Here is a 17123-nt window from a genome sequence, read left to right as displayed (position 1 = left end):
CCGTCCCCGTCACACCCACAGCGGTGGCGGTGCCAGCGCAGGCCCTGGCACGTCCTGCCGGCTCCAGCTGCTGGCGGGGGCAGCCGCTGTGGGCTTCCAGCGAGGCCGGGCTCGGCAGGATCCCTGTGCCAGCACCACTGGTGACAGAGCTCCTCTGTCCCCAGCCTCCGGCTCGCTCCGGCCTCTCCGTGACTCAGGTGCCCGTGGTGGCTCCAGCAGGATGGGGATCAGGGGGGCTCCAGCAGGACGGGATCAGGGGGCTCCAGCAGGATGGGGATCAGGGGGCTCCAGCAGGACGGGGATCAGGGGGCTCCAACAGGATGGGGATCAGGGGGGCTCCAGCAGGATGGAGATCAGGGGGCTCCAGCAGGACAGGGATCAGGGGGGCTCCAGCAGGACGGGGATCAGGGGGGCTCCAGCAGGACAGGGATCAGGGGGGCTCCAACAGGACGGGGATCAGGGGGGCTCCAGCAGGATGGGGATCAGGGGGGCTCCAGCAGGATGGGGATCAGGGGGCTCCAGCAGGACGGGGATCAGGGGGGCTCCAACAGGACGGGGATCAGGGGGGCTCCAACAGGATGGGGATCAGGGGGCTCCAGCAGGATGGGGATCAGGGGGCTCCAGCAGGACGGGGATCAGGGGGGCTCCAGCAGGATGGAGATCAGGGGGCTGCACAGCCCGGAGGGCACAGCGAGGGCTCTGGGCATCCCAGCCCTGCTGGCAGCGAGGACAGGGCTCGGCCGGGCCACAGCAGCTCCCTGCCAAGTGCCCAGAGTGCCCACACCCTGCTGTGGGCACAGCCGGGCAGGTGCCCTGCAGGAACACGGGGACAGCCAGAGGAGGCTCCTCCCGCCCATCCCCTGAGCCGTGGTGCCATGCCACTGTCACCGAGCGCAGGGTGATGGCAGGGCCACAGCCCGGTGCCCCGAGGGCAGGTGCAGCCCTGCAACGCTCAGAGGTCACAGCCCGGCCAGCGCAGCCCTGGCTGGGCCCTGGTCCCTCTGAGCCAGGGCAGGAGGCGGATTTTGCCTTCAGGATTCCAAAGGCAAACTGTCCCAGCTGCTCCAGTGGCCTGGGCTGGCTGTGTCCTGCCCTTGGGAGCATCTCCAGCACCGTAATCAGCCCCACAGAGGGAGTCACAGATTGCTCTGGGCTGGAAGGGACCTTAAATCCTTAAATCACATTCCACCCCTGCCATGGCAGGGACACCTCCCACTGTCCCAGGCTGCTCCAAGCCCCAGTGTCCAGCCTGGCCTTGGGCACTGCCAGGGATCCAGGGGCAGCCACAGCTGCTCTGGGCACCCTGTGCCAGGGCCTCAACACCCTGCCAGGGAACAATTCCTGCCCAATCTCCCATCCAGCCCTGCCCTCTGGCAGCGGGAGCCATTCCCTGTGTCCTGTCCCTCCAGCCCTTGTCCCCAGTCCCTCTCCAGCTCTCCTGGAGCCCCTTTGTGCCCTGGCAGGGGCTCTGAGCTCTCCCTGCAGCTTCTCCTCTCCAGGTGAGCACCCCCAGCTCTCCCAGCCTGGCTCCAGCCCTGGAGCAGCTCCGTGGCCTCCTCTGGATCTCTCCCAAGGCTCTGAGAGGTGGGGGACAAACATTCCATGAGCTGCAGGTCTGCTCCAGAGCCCCGGGCACCTGCACCTTGCTCTTCCCTGCAGCCGCTGCCTGCAGGTTGTTTCAGCAGAGGGGAAGAGCAGAGCTCCTGGAGCCCACCCCACAGCCCCAGGCTCACGGAGAGCGCTTCCAGCCCTTCCAGCACCCGTGTGTGTGTCCGGAGCTCGTTTTCCTCATCGCCCTTGAGATCATGTGAAAACTGTAAATAGCCCAGGCTGTGGGCAGCTCAGTCAGCAGATCCAGCCGCAGGGAGGGCAGTCCTGCACAGGTTTGCTCCAAATTTCCCTTGTCCTTCCTTCTCCTCCTCGTTCTCGCTCAGCTCAACACACCCAGGACCCACAGGGGTATCGGGGCATGCTGTGTGCCCCTGGTGGGACAGAGCCTGGTGGGACAGGGACGTGGCTCAGGCCAGGCGTGTCCCCAGGGCTCGGCCACCGGGGAGCTGCTCCCAAAGGCAGTGGGACCAGAGCTGTGGGGCTGAGGGGCTGCAGCAGCACAGGCACAGCCATCAACAGGGAATCAGGGAATGGTTTGGGTTGGAAGGACCTTACAGCTCGTCCAGTGACACCCCAGCCACACCTCCCACTGTCCCAGGCTGCTCCAGGCCCTGTCCAGCCTGACCTTGGGCACTGCCAGGGATCCAGGGGCAGCCACAGCTGCTCTGGGCACCCTGTGCCAGGCCCTGCCCACCCTGCCAGGGAACAATTCCTGCCCAATATCCCACCTAACTTCCCTTTGTTCAGTTTGAAGCCATTCCCCCTCGTCCTGTCACTACAATTCCTGATGAAAATCCCTCTCTGGCTTCCCTGTGGCCCCTTCAGGCACTGGAGGGGCTCTGAGGTCTCCCAGGATCTGCACCCCCACACGTGTGCTCACACCCCCCCTCCGAGGGGCTGCAGGCCAGCAGCTGGCAAATCCCAGTGGGAACACTCATCTGCATCCTCCTCCAAGCCCACATCCCGTTTGGCACCCACAGTCCTCACGTGTCCGCTGCCCTTCACATCTGTCCGGGGGCTGCGGTGCCCTTGGGCGCCCAGCCCTCGGCAGAAGGCCCCTGAGAGGATGCAGAATCACGGAATCATGGAATAACAGACTGCTTTGGGTTGGAAGGGACCTCAAAGCTCCATTCCAACCCCTGCCACAGGCTGGGACACCTTCCACTAGCCCAGGAGTGGAGTGACAGCAGGGGCTGGAGCAGGGTGCCCAAAGCCCTGTGGATGCCACAGGGATGCCTCACCCCAGGCAGGGAATTTTCCTCTCGGCCCAGAAAAAATTCAGAAAAACCAAAAGGCCAAAGCAGCTCGCTGGAGCAGAACCCCCGGGGCTGGGGGGGCAGGGCCTGGGCTGGCTCCTGTCCCAGCCCTGTGGGACAGCAGGACTGAGGCCAGCTCACCCCGGCCCCACGCCGTGTCCCGTGTCCCATGTCCCGTGTCCCGTGTCCCGTGTCCCGTGTCCTGTGTCCTGTGTCCCGTGTCCCCTGTCCCATGTCCCGTGTCCCGTGTCCCGTGTCCCGTGTCCCGTGTCCCCTGTCCCATGTCCCGTGTCCCATGTCCCGTGTCCCATGTCCCCTGTCCCGTGTCCCCTGTCCCATGTCCCCTGTCCCCTGCCAGCTCAGCTGATGACAGGGATGTGCTTGTGGGGCACTGCAGAGCAGACACGGGGGGACATCCTCACGTCCCTCTGCCAGGGGTCCCTGCCCTGGTGACGGTCCCTCTGTGCCCTGGAGGTGGTGGCCCGTGACATGGTGGGACAGGGGACCCGTGGGCAGCGAGTGCTGGCCTGGCCAGTTCGCCAAGGCCGCTGGGGGAGGAGTTAATTACTAATTTAGCCCGTAAATGATTAGCGAGCGGGGGCGGGTTGCTGGGGGGAGCGCAGGCTCCCGGCAGCCCCAGACCAGCGGCACTGACAGGGACAGCCACCACCGTGGCACTGACAGGGACAAGCCCTGAGCAGCACCCGGCCACGAGGACACATGGCCGTGGGCTGTCCTGGCTCATCCCAGGCTCATCCCGGCAGGAATTTGGGAAAGGCTGACAGCAGGAGCTGGCTCCAGGCACGCTGAGCAGCGGCAGTGCGGTGACAGTGCCACTGTCCAGGGCGCACAGGAACCCCGCAGAGCCAGCGGGTGCACCCAAAGGGTTAAAGCCCAGCCGGCAGCTCAGGGTTTCGGGAATTTGAATGTGAGCTCATTTCCACCCAGAAACACAAACTCCTTCACGGGGCCTGACTCAGCCCGGCTGAGCATCCCGAGGAGATGCCAGCGCTGGGGGAAGCTGGGCACCAGTTCCTCCCCCGGGGGCACTGGGGCTCAGAAGGGGCTGGAGGAGGTTTTGTTCCTGATGACAGCAGAACCCAGCGGCTGACCCAGCAGCTCTCCGTATTTCCCCCTCTCACAGAAACGAGGAGAGCCTGGAACAGGGAAAGCAAAGCGGGGAGAGCAAAAACAGAAGATTCCCCTCTGACTTCCTTGAACCCAAATCCTTGACACAAACCCACCCGAGCCCAGCCCGGGGCTGCTGTCAGGGGTGGGACCGAGCACGAGTGGAACCAGCGGGGCACTGCCAGGCTCCAGCACCGCTCCAAACTCCATCGGGGACCTTTGCAGCATCGCAAACACTGCCCGGAACAGGCTCAGAAGGGCGGTGGGGGTGCGAAGGGAGCGCACCGTGCCTCCCCGGGCAGCAGCTCGGCAGCAGCCGGCGGCCCCGTGACTCAGCCGCGGTGGGAAGGGTGGGCTGCAGGAAGGGATGAGGCAGCGGAGCCTCGCCGGAGGAACCAGCTGGGGCCAGGCCTGAACCGGTTCATCCTCTCTCGCCGTGCCTGTGCCGTGCCGGGCTCTGCCCCCGGATGAGTCAGAAGCGCCCGTGGTGCCAGCGCGGGGCTGGGGCACCCGCCGGGGCACGGCTCTCCCAGGGGTGGCCCCATCCCCTGCGCTGTCCCCCCGGGGGTGCTGCAGGGCTCCGTGCCCACCCTGGAGCAGCCGGCACAGGGCCGCTGCCCTCCAGCCCCAGCCACCCTGCCAGGACACCGCCGTGCTCCCGCGGCCGTGCCGGGCTCTGGAGCCAACCGCGGCATCCGCGGGGCTGAAAATGGAGCAGCGCGTTCCGCAGCAGCTCCTCAACCTCTGAACAGCTGAAAAACACCGAGAAAACCATTCTCGGGCAAGCTTCGGACACCTTCTGCTGCTTCTTTGGACAGCGCTGCTCCTGCTCCCCGGTCCCCACCTGAGCCGGGCTCAGCCCCGGCGCCAGCCCCTTCCCGTGCCTCGGGGTCACCTCCAGCGCCGCAGGACAGCGATTAGTGGCCGGCTCCGTGCCGGCGGGTGTTTTCCCGTGGCCTGGATGCCGGTGTCCCGCTGCTCCCGGGAACGGGGCTGCTGCGTGCCAGGAATGTGCCCGTGAATAACAAACAGCAGCGCGGCCCTCCTGCGGCTCTCACTGCCCTGCCTGCCCCGAGCCTCCCTGCCCCGACAGCCTCCGAGGGATGGGGGGCGAGAGGATCCCTGCCCCATCCAACCTGCCCCCCCTTTCCCTTGGGGCGGCCTTTGGGGCAATGATCCAAAGCCAGGGGGCACAGGTGCCCTCAGAGCCGGGTTAAAGGCACCCTGGCCCAGAGTGCCACCTGACAGCAGGCACAGCCACCAGCAGAGGAGACTGCACGCCCAGCGCTGTCAGGGTATGTCCCGTGGACACGCAGGTGGCTGTGGGAGGATGGAGCACCCCTGCAGGGCGGCTTGGCTCAAGCAAACACCAGCCCCAAGCCCTGAGCTGGACCAGCACTCACTGCCCTGATCCTGGCTGCAACCACATCACCCCACACGTCCCCCGTCCCCCTGGGTGCCACCAGCACGCGGGCAGGGTGGAGAAGAGCTGCCACCCCTCTGGCTGTCCCCACAGCAGGGTGGGACCCAGCACCACCCCTGCCCAGATAAGGCCCGGCTCGTCCCCCAGCACCGGCCGGGCAGCATTGCATCCCTCGGGAATGGCGCAATCCCAGCCGGGGCGTGCACCCACATCCACAGCCTGCAGCCCCTGCCAGCTGGGACAGGCAGCTGAGGTCCCCACGGCAAAGGGGACACAGCAAACCTGGCCATCTCCCGTGCTGGGGGCAGCTGGGGTGGGCGATCCTTGCTCTGGGCTGGCCCAGCAGCCGCTTCCCTTGTGTGCCCTCGTGCCCAGCCCCAGGAGAGGAGCTGAACCTGGCACTCTGTCCCTGTGCCCAGCTGGACAGCGCCAGCGGGAAACCCAATCCAGCCCCAGGGCAGGGCACCAAACAAAGATTTGTATGTGCACCTATAAAAAACAACCCAGCCAAGAGGGATTTGAAGAAAACAGACCTGAACCTGTCCTGGAGCCTGTGCTGGAGCTCCCTGTGTCCGGCTCCTCCCCTCAGGATGCTGAACCACCACAGTTTTGGGGTCTGGGAGCTGGCTCAGCTTTGGGCACATCCCTTCATGCAGAGAAACCTCTCAAGGGGCCGAGCAGAGCTGGCAGAAGAAGGGAAGCCAAGACAAGTGTCCTGTGCCCCAGGAGCCACCAGCACAGCGAGAGATGGATGAGATCCTGCCCCAGCCCCTCTGTCACCTCCAGGGCACTGTCCCACCCACGCTGCAGTGTGGGAATGCCCCATCCACGGGGACTCCCCTAGCGAAGGGGTCTGAGTTCCCAGAGAGATCCCTGCCAGGGAAGGGCAGAAGGGGACAAAGAAGGGCAGCGGGGCACGGCAAAGGGCAGGAAGGCACGGAGAAGGGCACCGTGCTCTACCAGAGCTGTGTCAAATGTCGCTGCTCTTTCCCTTTGAAAAGGGGGAAAGGTGGAGTTTTATTCCTTCCTCCCCCGCCGGTCCAAGAGACTGGGAGGAAGCGACGAGCCGCTCTGCTCTGCCCCTTCCTCCCCTGCCCTCTCCATGGAGCCACCGCCGCCACGGGACGAGGCTCCAAGGGCAGCCAGGGGCTGGGGAGCGGGCACAGCCCCTGCTTGGGGACCTCACAGATGGGCTGCAGCCCCAGGAGGAGGTGACATCCCCAAGGTGGGTGGTGGGGGCAGAGCCGGGTCCTGCAGGGGCACAGCAGGTCCTGTCCTCACCTGCCTTCACACCCTGCCCGTGGATGAACAGCCCGGGATCCCTCCAGCCCTGCTTCCTGCTGGAAAGCTCGGAGGCACGGGAGGCTGTCAGTCCCAGGAGGGTGGGCTGGAGCTGCGAGGGGCTGTGCCGAGAGGCACCGAGCCCTTCTGAACCCTGAGCCAGACTCCGCAGCGATTTGGGGAGGAGGGGAGGCGAAGGCTCGGGGAATCCCAGCTGCTGGCTGCGTCCCTGCAAGGCTTTGGGGGGTCTGATGCTGCTGTGGAGCTGTCCTGCTCTGGGGGTGCTTTTCTCCCCCTGGCTGGCCCGGGGAGAGCTCTGAGCTGCCATCCTGCCCCTGCTCCTCCCGTCCCGGCGCTGCCGCTCCCAGGCCGAGCAGGGATCCCCTCCCTGCGTGCCCCGGCTCGCTCCAGCCGAGCCCTGGGGCCGAACGCCGGCTGGGGGAGGCAGGGAAAGCCCTCCCCGAGGGAAGGCAGGCTGCGCCCCGGGGCCGAGCACGGGCACGGCCGGAGGGCTCCCACCAGAACCGCGTCCCCTGCCCCGACACGCCGGCTCGGAGCGAGCCCCGTGCCCCGACACGACGGCTGCAGGTAAAGCCCCAGCTTGCCAGAACCAGCCCTCGCCGCTGGCAGGGAGCCCTGACGTGCCAGGGGAGTTATTTATTTGGCGATGAAAGACACACACTTCGTTGGGAGAAACCACTCGGCGGCTGCAGCGCCGAGCCCTCGGAGCCTCCCTGCACGGCTGCCCCCAGGGCAGGGCGAGGGTTTCAGCCTCAAGACCAACCCCAGAGCCCGGCAGCCTCCACCTCCCACGCCGGCTGGAGCTGAGCTGCGGCAAAAGCTGGGAAATGAGTGTCACGCTTAGGGAAGCCACAGAGAACCTCCTCCCGCTGCCAGCAGCCCGGATCCCCGGGGCACGCTGCCAGCCTGGTGACTTCTGGGGATTGCCAGACGCCTCTGGGGCCGGCCCTGCAGCCCATGGGATCCCATGGATCCCATCCCATCCCATCCCATCCCATCCCATCCCATCCCATCCCATCCCATCCCATCCCATCCCATCCCATCCCATCCCATCCCATCCCATCCCATCCCATCCCATCCCATCCCGCTGGGATCAGGGACATGCAGACACCGATGCTTATCTGCGGCTCGTTGGAGCAGGGAGGCTGCAGCCTCCCCAGGGATGAGGCTCGGTGTCACCTCTGCCACCTCTGCGTGGGCTGGTGCCTGTGGAAGTCCTAGCCCGAAATTAGCAGCTGCTGCACTCCGTAATTAACGGGCTGGCGACTCCCTGGAGATGCCAGAGCAAGGTGTGAGCTCCCAGGGACCCTCCCTGTGCTGCCACCCACCCACCCCCACATCCCTCTGGCCGTGGAGACATCCGGCACCTCCTGCTGCACGCCTGGGCTCTGCCACTCACCCAGGAGCTCCTGCTGCACGCCTGGGCTCTGCCACTCACCCAGGAGCTCCTGCTGCACCCCTGGGCTCTGCCACTCACCCAGGAGCTCCTGCTGCACCCCTGGGCTCTGCCACTCACCCAGGAGCTCCTGCTGCACGCCTGGGCTCTGCCACTCACTCGGGATGGCACCCAGGAGCTCCTGCTGCACCCCTGGGCTCTGCCACTCACCCAGGAGCTCCTGCTGCACGCCTGGGCTCTGCCACTCACCCAGGAGCTCCTGCTGCACCCCTGGGCTCTGGCACCCCTGGGCTCAGGACCAGCAGCTCCACCCAGAGCCAGCCAGCTCCTGCCAGCCACGCTTCCCCTCAGCCCCCAGGAGAAGGGCTCCATGAGATGCTCCAGGGAAGGAGTGATTCCAGCATGAGGGAAGAGCTTCATCCAGCCCCGTGCTGAGAGCAGCCATAGTCATGAGAGGACACTGTGCAAAGCTCCAGTGACATCCTGGTTTCCCAGGACAGCCCATCCCTGCCACCCTCGTGTGCCCAGCTGATGGTGCCCACGCTGGGCATCCTTGCACAAGGAGAATGAGGCAGTCCCTCCTCCAGCCCACAAAACAGCTTGGAAGCAACTCCTAACCCACATCTGGGAGGAAGAGGAGGAGGAGGAGGAGGAGAAGGGCAGCCGAAGGGTGTTGACAAACAAACGGGATGAGTCAGGCAGGAAGATGTCCAAACCAGGGTGGCAGGAGGAAGCACCGGCCAGAGAGACCCTGGAGAACGGAGCGCAGGAGCTGCTCTGGCAGCTCTGTGGATCATACCCGGCCACCCCGACAGCCCCAGCACCCTCAGTGCTGCCAGGGAGCTGCCTCTGGGCCTGCCTGCAGCCCTCCAGCCCCACCAGTGGCAGGACAGACCCTGGTCCTGAGCCACCCAAGTCACACGCGTGTGGCTCGTGACTTCTGGGAGATGTTGGCACGAGGCTCACACAGCCACCATCCCATGGGACAGGGCATGGACCTTCCAGCCTGGGCACTGTGGGCATCCAGGGTTTCTCCCACCTCCCTCCTGCCTTTATCCCATTCCCAGCAGGGGCACAGCTCTGGGCCAGGCTCTCCCCAGCTGCTGGGCTGAGGGGCTGCAACCTCAGGAAGCACCGCCAAGCACAAAGAGCTCTTGTCCCTGCAGCAACCAGGGGTCACGGTGGGCTGGGCAGCAAATCCAAACCCCCCAAATTTGGGAGGAGAACTGGGAAAAGCTGCTTGGAGAAGGGCTGGATCCCTCCTGGGGCAGCAGCAGCGGAGAACAGGCCGAGCTAGGCAGGAAAACCCGGAGTTTTCCCCGCCACGTTGCTTTGCATGCCTGACAGCAAGTCGTGCCTTGCCTGTTGGGCTCCAGCCCCTCCCAGCTCCGGGGGCTCCTCAGCCAGCCAGGAGCCCTGGCAGGAGCAGGGAGGTGCTCCAGGAGCCCAGTTTGCCCCAGTCTCTCGCAGGGACGTGTCCCAGTACAGGTGTGTCCCCCCCACTCACCCCAGCATGGCACGGACATGTCCCAGCCCAGTCTCCACAATCCTATTCCACAGGAATCTTTTTTTTTTTTTTTTTAACTCATGAAATCTTTTTTCCAGGAAAACTTTTTTTTTTTTTTTCCCCCACAAAAAGCCCTCTGCAGCCCCCAAGCATGAGTTAAATCCCACCCTGGGCTAACAGCTCAGTCCCTGCCGGGGTGCAACATCCAGCCCGGCCTTGCAAACACCCAGCCCCTGACCCAGCAGAGACAGATTCCTGCACAGGAAACCCAGCCAGGCTTCTCCTTGTTATTCTTCAGGATTAGGATCACAGGGGCTTCGCACAGGGAGTTATCTCTGCACAGACAGCCGGCGAGCTACAGAGAAATTCGGGATGTGCTTTTTGGATCCAAACACGCCACAGGCAGCCCCGACCCGGCGCAGCCCCGCGGATCGGCCGGGCTGAGCTTTAACTAATGCAAGATGAAAACCCCAGAGCGAGCTCCAAGCTCTCCTTCAAAGCTCAGAAACCTGCTGGCGTCCTGCTGAGCCGCATACCACGTAAGCATTCCTGCCAGGACGGGGCCTGGCAGGGCGGATGGGCTGCACGGCGAGACACCGCGTCCCTGCGCCAGCCCCACGGCAGCTCCGGCGCTGCTCTGCCCCGCAGCAGCTTTTCCCCCAGAGCCCTCGGGGACAAAAGGACTTCAGAGCCACTCCCGCGGCTTTATGGCCGCCGCGGAGGAGCGATACGGCGGAGGCACCTCCAAAACGCGGGCGCTCCCCAGCCCTTGAGCTGCCGGCGGGACGCACAAGGTCCAGCACGAAGCCACCCTGGGCTGTGACACCCGCCCAGGTGCGGCGCCGCTGCTGCGGGGGTGGCTTCACCCGCTGCAGACGAGGTTTTGCCAGCCCGGGGAGATGAAACCGAAGCCGGGGCACGCAAAGGGCTCGGAGGTCACGTCCCCGCCCGCTCAGAAGCCCCGGGGAGCCGAGCGCCCGCATCACGAGTGACGCAAAGCGGCCCGGGGGGAGCCCGGCACCGCCACGGAGGGGTGACCCCAGTCAGAGGGGTCAGGCGTGTCACCGCTGACCCCAATTAGCAGCCCTGAGCCCCCCGGCCACGCGACCCGTGCCCGCGCAGAGCCGCAACCCCGCGTTCCCAGGCAGCCCTGGCCAGACATCCCGTGCCAGGGGCGAGGCGCTGCGGGCCCGGGACAGACGGGCTCTCAATGACCGCATTGTCACCCTGCCCGTCCCACGGCCGTGTCCCGCCTGCAGGCAGCCAGGGGTGCAGCCGCTCCTTCCCTCCGCCCCAGAACTTTTGAGGGGGGGTTTCCTGAGGATCTCCCGGCGCTGGGAAGGGGGATGAGACTCCCGTGCCAGCCAGCCCCGGTGGTGACAGCGGTGTCCCTGCGCTGGACCCGGCTTCCAGCATCCCCCAGGAGCCCAACGCCCCCCTGCCCTCCCCGCAGCCCGAGGGGTCCCCGGGCACAAACACCCCCGGCACAACCCAGCCTTTCATTGGGGAGGCACACGGGCACCTCGGGTACCCCCCACCCTCCGAGCTGTGCCGAGGCGAAACCACGGGGAAACTAACATTTCAAAAGTTTAAAGAGCGAGAGAGAGGCGAAGAGCAGGCGTGGGGGTCCCGGGAAGACCGAACGGGGGGGTTCCCAAAGGGATTGAAGGAGGGATGCGGACATCCCGGGGGGGTGAGCGGAGCGGGGGGCGCGCCGGGGGCTCACCCGCGATGTGCTGGCGGCGACCCTCGTCCAGGTGCGTGGAGACCACATCTCCCATGGCGAGCGGAGCCGGGCCGGGCCGGGCGGCGGGAGGAGCGGCAGGAGGAGGAGGGAAGAGGGAGAAGGAGGAGGAGAAGAAGGAGGAGGAGGAGGAGGAGGAGGAGGAGGAAGGCAGCGCTCGGGGCGGCCCGGCAGCGCGGCGCCCCACGGGCCCCCCCGGCCACTCCTCCCGCACCGCCCCGCGTCCCGCCCGCCGCCCCCGGCCTCGGGGAGAGGCTGCGAGTGTCCCCCCGCCGGGTAATTAGCCGCGCTAATTGCCGGGGGGGGAATGGGCAGCACGGAGGAGGGGGCCGTGCCCCCCACGCAGCCGGGGGCTGGGCAGTGCCCGGTGTCCCCCCCCCCGCATTCCCACCGGGAAAACCTGCTCCGTGCTGGCACCGCGCTGCCCCAGCCCCGGCATTGCAACACCCGGGCTCCGTCCTACCTGCGCCCACACCCCGCAGCCGCCAGCCTTGACCTTGGTGCCAAGCTGGAGAGGGGGCGTGGGAGCCGGCGGGCATGGCCGGGGGCCCCGAGCCCTCCCCAGCCCCTGGGAGAACGGGATGGGAGCGCTTGAGCTGATTTAAAACCCCCTCAGCCGCAGGTTTTGGAGCAGGAGCTGCCCCGGGATGGGGGCCGGCATCTCCCGGGGGAGCCGGGGAGCAGGAGGGCAGACACTGAAACGGGGAATGTGCCAGCGATCCCGCAAGGTCTCCTCGGGCTCGGCCGGGGAGGAAGCAGAGCCGGAGCCGCGGAGCTGGAGGAAGCGGTGGAAAAGCTCCTCCTTCCTCTCGCTGCCGCTCCTTTCTCAAGCGCAACAGGCGGAAAGAGCTCCTGCGGCGCTGCCCGGGCACGATCCGCAGGGAGGAAAGGCCTCGCCGCCGTCATTCCCGGAGCCCGGGCACCGCCAGCAGCTCGGGGTGTGACCGAGGGAGGAAGAGGAGGAGGAAGGAGGAAGGAGGATGTGGTGGCGTGACCAGAAAGTTCAAGCTGTTCCCAGCTGTAGGGCGGCTCCGGGGAGTTTCTGCCGAGGTGGACGCACGCCGTGGGATCGCTGCGGGTCCCTGGATGCTCCCAAGACCTCGGGAAGCCGGGGCTGGGCAGCGCTTGGCTCGCTGTGGGGCAGCCAGCGTGGAAAGGGCTCCAGGAGGCTTTTCCTGGGCTGGACTTGTTTACCCGGCAGCGCTGGGAGGGAGGATCGGGCTGGGAGCGAGGCATCCTGTTTATCCTCCTGAAATAGCTGCCCTCGGCCGCCGCGGGGCTGGGCAGGGGGCGGCGGGACCCTCCCCGCCTGCTGCCACCAGCCCGGGGACACCGGCGGGTGCCGCCCCCTCGCCGTGCCGGGGGGATGCCACCCTGGAGCCGAAAACGCTCCTTTTGGGGCAGGGGCGCAGGGAGGGGTGCGGGTGCGCCCGTGCCAAGCTCTGCCGAAGCCAAACTCTTCCCCACGCGGCCAAAACAACATCGGGATCCAGATGTCACCTGCGTTTGTCCCAGCGCCCTCTCCCCGCAGGAATGCCCGCAGTGCATCAGCCTTTTCCATCCCAGCACTGTTCTCATCCCTCTGACTCATTTCGACGGGAAAATAATTTCAAAACTGAAATATTTCCCTTTTTTCTTTTTTTTTTTTTTTTTTTTTTTTTTTTTTTTTTTTTTTTTTTTTTTTTTTTTTTTTCCCTGAAATGCCCCATAAGAAGGTTTTACCCTTAGCAGGGGCTTCTTTGCGGTTTGTTTCCCTGCCCAAGACGCTGCTGATATCAAGGGATTCTCGTGGGAAATCTATCTGCAGCAAAATCCCATTTTCAATAGAAAAATCGTTCCACTGGAGGCTCTTAAACACTTTCCCCAGTGCTGATCCTCGAGGAGTCTGGCTGTGAATTAATTTGGAATTCTGTCGTAGTGGGGTGATGGTATTTAAGAGGCGAAGAAAATGCATCCACCCCCTTCAAATTGAAAATAAATGGGAATATTTATCCATGTAAATAACTTCATTATTAGAAACCAAACTTCATCCCTTCCAAAAAAGCAATGCATGGAATATGATTTAGGCAGTGCAAACACGATCCTGCTAAAGAAACCAAGTAAGCGGTTTAAAAGCCTTATTTTTGAAAAATTAATCCACACAAGCACCGGAGCACTGAGTCATCGCTGCCCCTTTTGCCCACTGGTGTGTTTGTTAAATAAAAAATCAAAAGCTGAATGAAGAGGTAAAAACTAGCATTGATAGTGTTGATTTGCAAACAGGAAGGGGAAGTTTGTGGCACACAGAAATAGCGTGTCAACAGAGCCTGGGGGCTGTCACACCGACACACAGGCGGCTTTTGGGGCTCCGAAAACCACCTGAGGATGGGCACGGTGTCCACCTGAGGATGGCCACGGTGTCCTGGCGCCGTCAGGCAGCACCACGTGGTGACACCGGAGTGAGCTTTTGGCACAGGCTGGCCGGTGGCACAGACAGCCTCAGCTGCTAAAGCCTGGCATGGGAAAGGAAAGGAGTTGTCTGAGGGGTTTTATTGTGACTGGAGACATTTGGGAGCTCAGAACTCATCAGTCGAGCACATTTTGGTTTATTCCCACATGGTCACGTGCAGAGGGGATTGTCCCCAACGTGATCCTCGTCAGGGTTTCCTTCATCTCCACCACCCCAGGAGGATGGGGATGGGGATGGGGATGGGAATTGTTTGTCCTTCCTCTCCAGCTGCAGTTTCTGGGAGCCCAGCCTGGCCCTGCCCAGGTACCGAGCCCATCCTGCTGAGCACAGGGGGTGCAGACACAGCCCCCCCACTGCCCTCCTGCCTCCCCTCCTGGCTCCATCCTTCCCAGGGATGTCTTTAAATCCATCCCCCTTTGCAGCTCCCAGCTCCCTGCTCTGCTTCCCCACATCCCTCTGCAAAGGCTCCAGGTAAAGCCCCTGGACTGAGGAAAACAAACCACCGGTTCCAGCAGCACAAGAGATGCGCAAATGGCTTTGTCACGCCCTGTCCCACACCTGTCCCTCGTGCTGGGGCTCCCAGGGACCCAGCACAGACGTCCCTCCCACCAGAGGCTGTGCAGCGTTGGAGTTGTACAGAATTTGCAGCCTGATGCAGTCTAATCGTGCCAGCTAATTACATCTCACTGAGCAGATGGAAATAATGCTTATCTGCCTGGAGCTGCCTGAATTATCGATCCCAGCTTGGAAATGAAGGATTTCCCTGCGAATACAGCCGAGGAGAAGAAACACCCTCGTGGTTTCAGGCAGCTCCTGGGATGGCAGAGATGAGGTGAGATAACTCCCAAATTATTAAAGCCTTCAAAGCCTTCAGTGCATTTGCATGATGATGAGCAAAGTGTTCCATACCTGTCCTTCACCCTCCCAGGACTCCTGGGCGATCCTGGTGCCACAATCCGTGGCTGTGACAAAGCGTTAAAAATATGCGTGTGTATACATATATTGATTATGTGGGATATTTTTTCTGCTCACAGCAGTCAAACCAAGCCTGAAGCTGACCTCTCGGCAGCAGAGGTGGTGGATGCACCTGCAGAGCGCCCAGAACAGGCTGTTCCCAATCCGTCCCCACCTCCAGAATCCTGTAAAATTCCTGCCGCCACTAAACATTGCAGGATCAATCTTCCGGCCCAATAAATGTTTATTTCCCTCTCACCGACACGGGGAGCAATCAGTGGAGTTTTCCTTCCACTCTCAGTGACCCTGGCACGAGGATCTATTTCCACCTCAGCAGAACGCTGGGAAACCCGATCGCAGTGGGGGAAGAGCCGGGGGGGTTTGGGGGCAGGAGATTCAGCCAAGGGGAGGTCGGGGTGTCCCCGCAGCTGGGCTCGGGTTCCCATCCACGGGGTGAGGGGTGGGAACCCACCTGGAGTCACCTCGAGGCCTTGGAGGTGCCCAGGATGTGTTCAGGGACCCGCTGTGCCCAGGGGTCTGAGCCAGCAGCCGGCAGAGAAGGGGCTGAAGGTGCCCTCCTGCGCCGGGGCCTGCCCGACTTCCCCAGAACTGCTCTCGGTGCAATTAAAGCAGCGTAATTGCAGCAATAAAGCTTTCCCGTGCTGATAAAGGCGAGGGCAGCTCTGCCCAGCCCCGCGAGCAGCGGTGCCGTGCCCGCGGGCTGCTGCACCCTCCGTCCCGCTGCTGACTCCAGCGCTGCGCTCCCAGATAACAGCGTGATTAAAGAGCGCTGAATCAGCCTGCCTCGACCGGCTTCTGCTGAATCAGGGGTGAATCCGTCAGCTCCAGCCCCGGCTCCAAGGTGGATGTGAGGCTCTGAGCAGGATCCATCAGCTCCAGGCTGGACACGGAGCTGTGAGCAGGATCCATCAGCTCCAGGCTGGACACGGAGCTGTGAGCACGATCCATCAGCTCCAGGCTGGACACGGAGCTGTGAGCAGGATCCATCAGCTCCAGGCTGGACATGGAGCTGTGAGCAGGATCCATCAGCTCCAGGCTGGACACGGAGCTGTGAGCAGGATCCATCAGCTCCAGGCTGGACACGGAGCTGTGAGCAGGATCCATCAGCTCCAGGCTGGACACGGAGCTGTGAGCAGGTTCCATCAGCTCCAGCCCGGGCACAGAGCTGTGAGCAGGTTCCATCAGCTCCAGCCCGGGCACAGAGCTGTGAGCAGGATCCATCAGCTCCAGCCTGGACACGGAGCTGTGAGCAGGATCCATCAGCTCCAGCCTGGACACGGAGCTCTGAGCAGGATCCATCAGCTCCAGCCTGGACACGGAGCTGTGAGCAGGATCCATCAGCTCCAGCCTGGACACGGAGCTGTGAGCAGGATCCATCAGCTCCAGCCTGGACACGGAGCTGTGAGCAGGATCCATCAGCTCCAGCCTGGACACGGAGCTCTGAGCAGGATCCATCAGCTCCAGGCTGGACACGGAGCTGTGAGCAGGATCCATCAGCTCCAGGCTGGACACGGAGCTGTGAGCAGGATCCATCAGCTCCAGGCTGGACACGGAGCTGTGAGCAGGATCCATCAGCTCCAGGCTGGACACGGAGCTGTGAGCAGGATCCATCAGCTCCAGGCTGGACACGGAGCTCTGAGCAGGATCCATCAGCTCCAGCCCGGACACGGAGCTGTGAGCAGGATCCATCAGCTCCAGCCCGGGCATGGAGCTGTGAGCAGGATCCATCAGCTCCAGGCTGGACACGGGGCTGTGAGCAGGATCCATCAGCTCCAGGCTGGACACGGAGCTGTGAGCAGGATCCATCAGCTCCAGGCTGGACACGGGGCTGTGAGCAGGATCCATCAGCTCCAGGCTGGACACGGGGCTGTGAGCAGGATCCATCAGCTTCAGCCCCGGCACGGAGCTGTGAGCAGAGGGATGAGACTGACTGAGGGCACCTGGGGATCCGCAGTCCCCCCAGGCCGGTGCCACCGGGCAGTGACAGGCAGCACGGGGGCGGGGGTGTCACCCCACTCTCACCCCGGTGGGGGAGCACCCATCGCCCCGGGGCAGGGAGGGGCCGGGGGGCCGGGGGAGCGCCGCCCGCGGAGCGGAGGGCACGGGGGGAGGAGGAGGAGGAAGAAGAGGAGGAGGAGGAGGAAGAAGAAGAGGAGGAGGAGGAGGGAGGCTCCTGCGGACCGTCATTCCCCTCTGCTGGTCGGCACTGGGATAACTGGTGGCCGCCAGCCAGGCGTTGGCAGGGAGCCGCGATCGGCTCGGCGCAGCCTGCGGAGGGTGCGACAGACTGGCGACATTGGCACGGCGTGGGCACCGGCGTGAGCACAGGGTG

At 64.1% G+C, this 17123-nt stretch overlaps 1 protein-coding gene across 1 annotated transcript in view; it reads right to left on the bottom strand.

The window, feature by feature from the left end:
• The window catches only part of NIBAN2 (niban apoptosis regulator 2), a 32311-nt gene extending 20798 nt beyond the window's left edge, over nt 1-11513 (bottom strand). The window contains exon 1 of the mRNA XM_040083249.2: nt 11350-11513. Coding sequence (XP_039939183.1) covers nt 11350-11404 — 55 coding nt within the window. The 5' untranslated portion in view covers nt 11405-11513. The remainder of the gene's footprint in view (nt 1-11349) is intronic.
• Nucleotides 11514-17123: the final 5610 nt, after the last annotated feature.

The sequence above is a fragment of the Hirundo rustica genome, chromosome 20 (assembly GCF_015227805.2).
Source record: "Hirundo rustica isolate bHirRus1 chromosome 20, bHirRus1.pri.v3, whole genome shotgun sequence".
In the NCBI taxonomy this organism is placed as follows: domain Eukaryota; kingdom Metazoa; phylum Chordata; class Aves; order Passeriformes; family Hirundinidae; genus Hirundo; species Hirundo rustica.
Note: the sequence above shows the minus strand (reverse complement) of the source record. Positions and strands in the feature narration are given on the sequence as shown.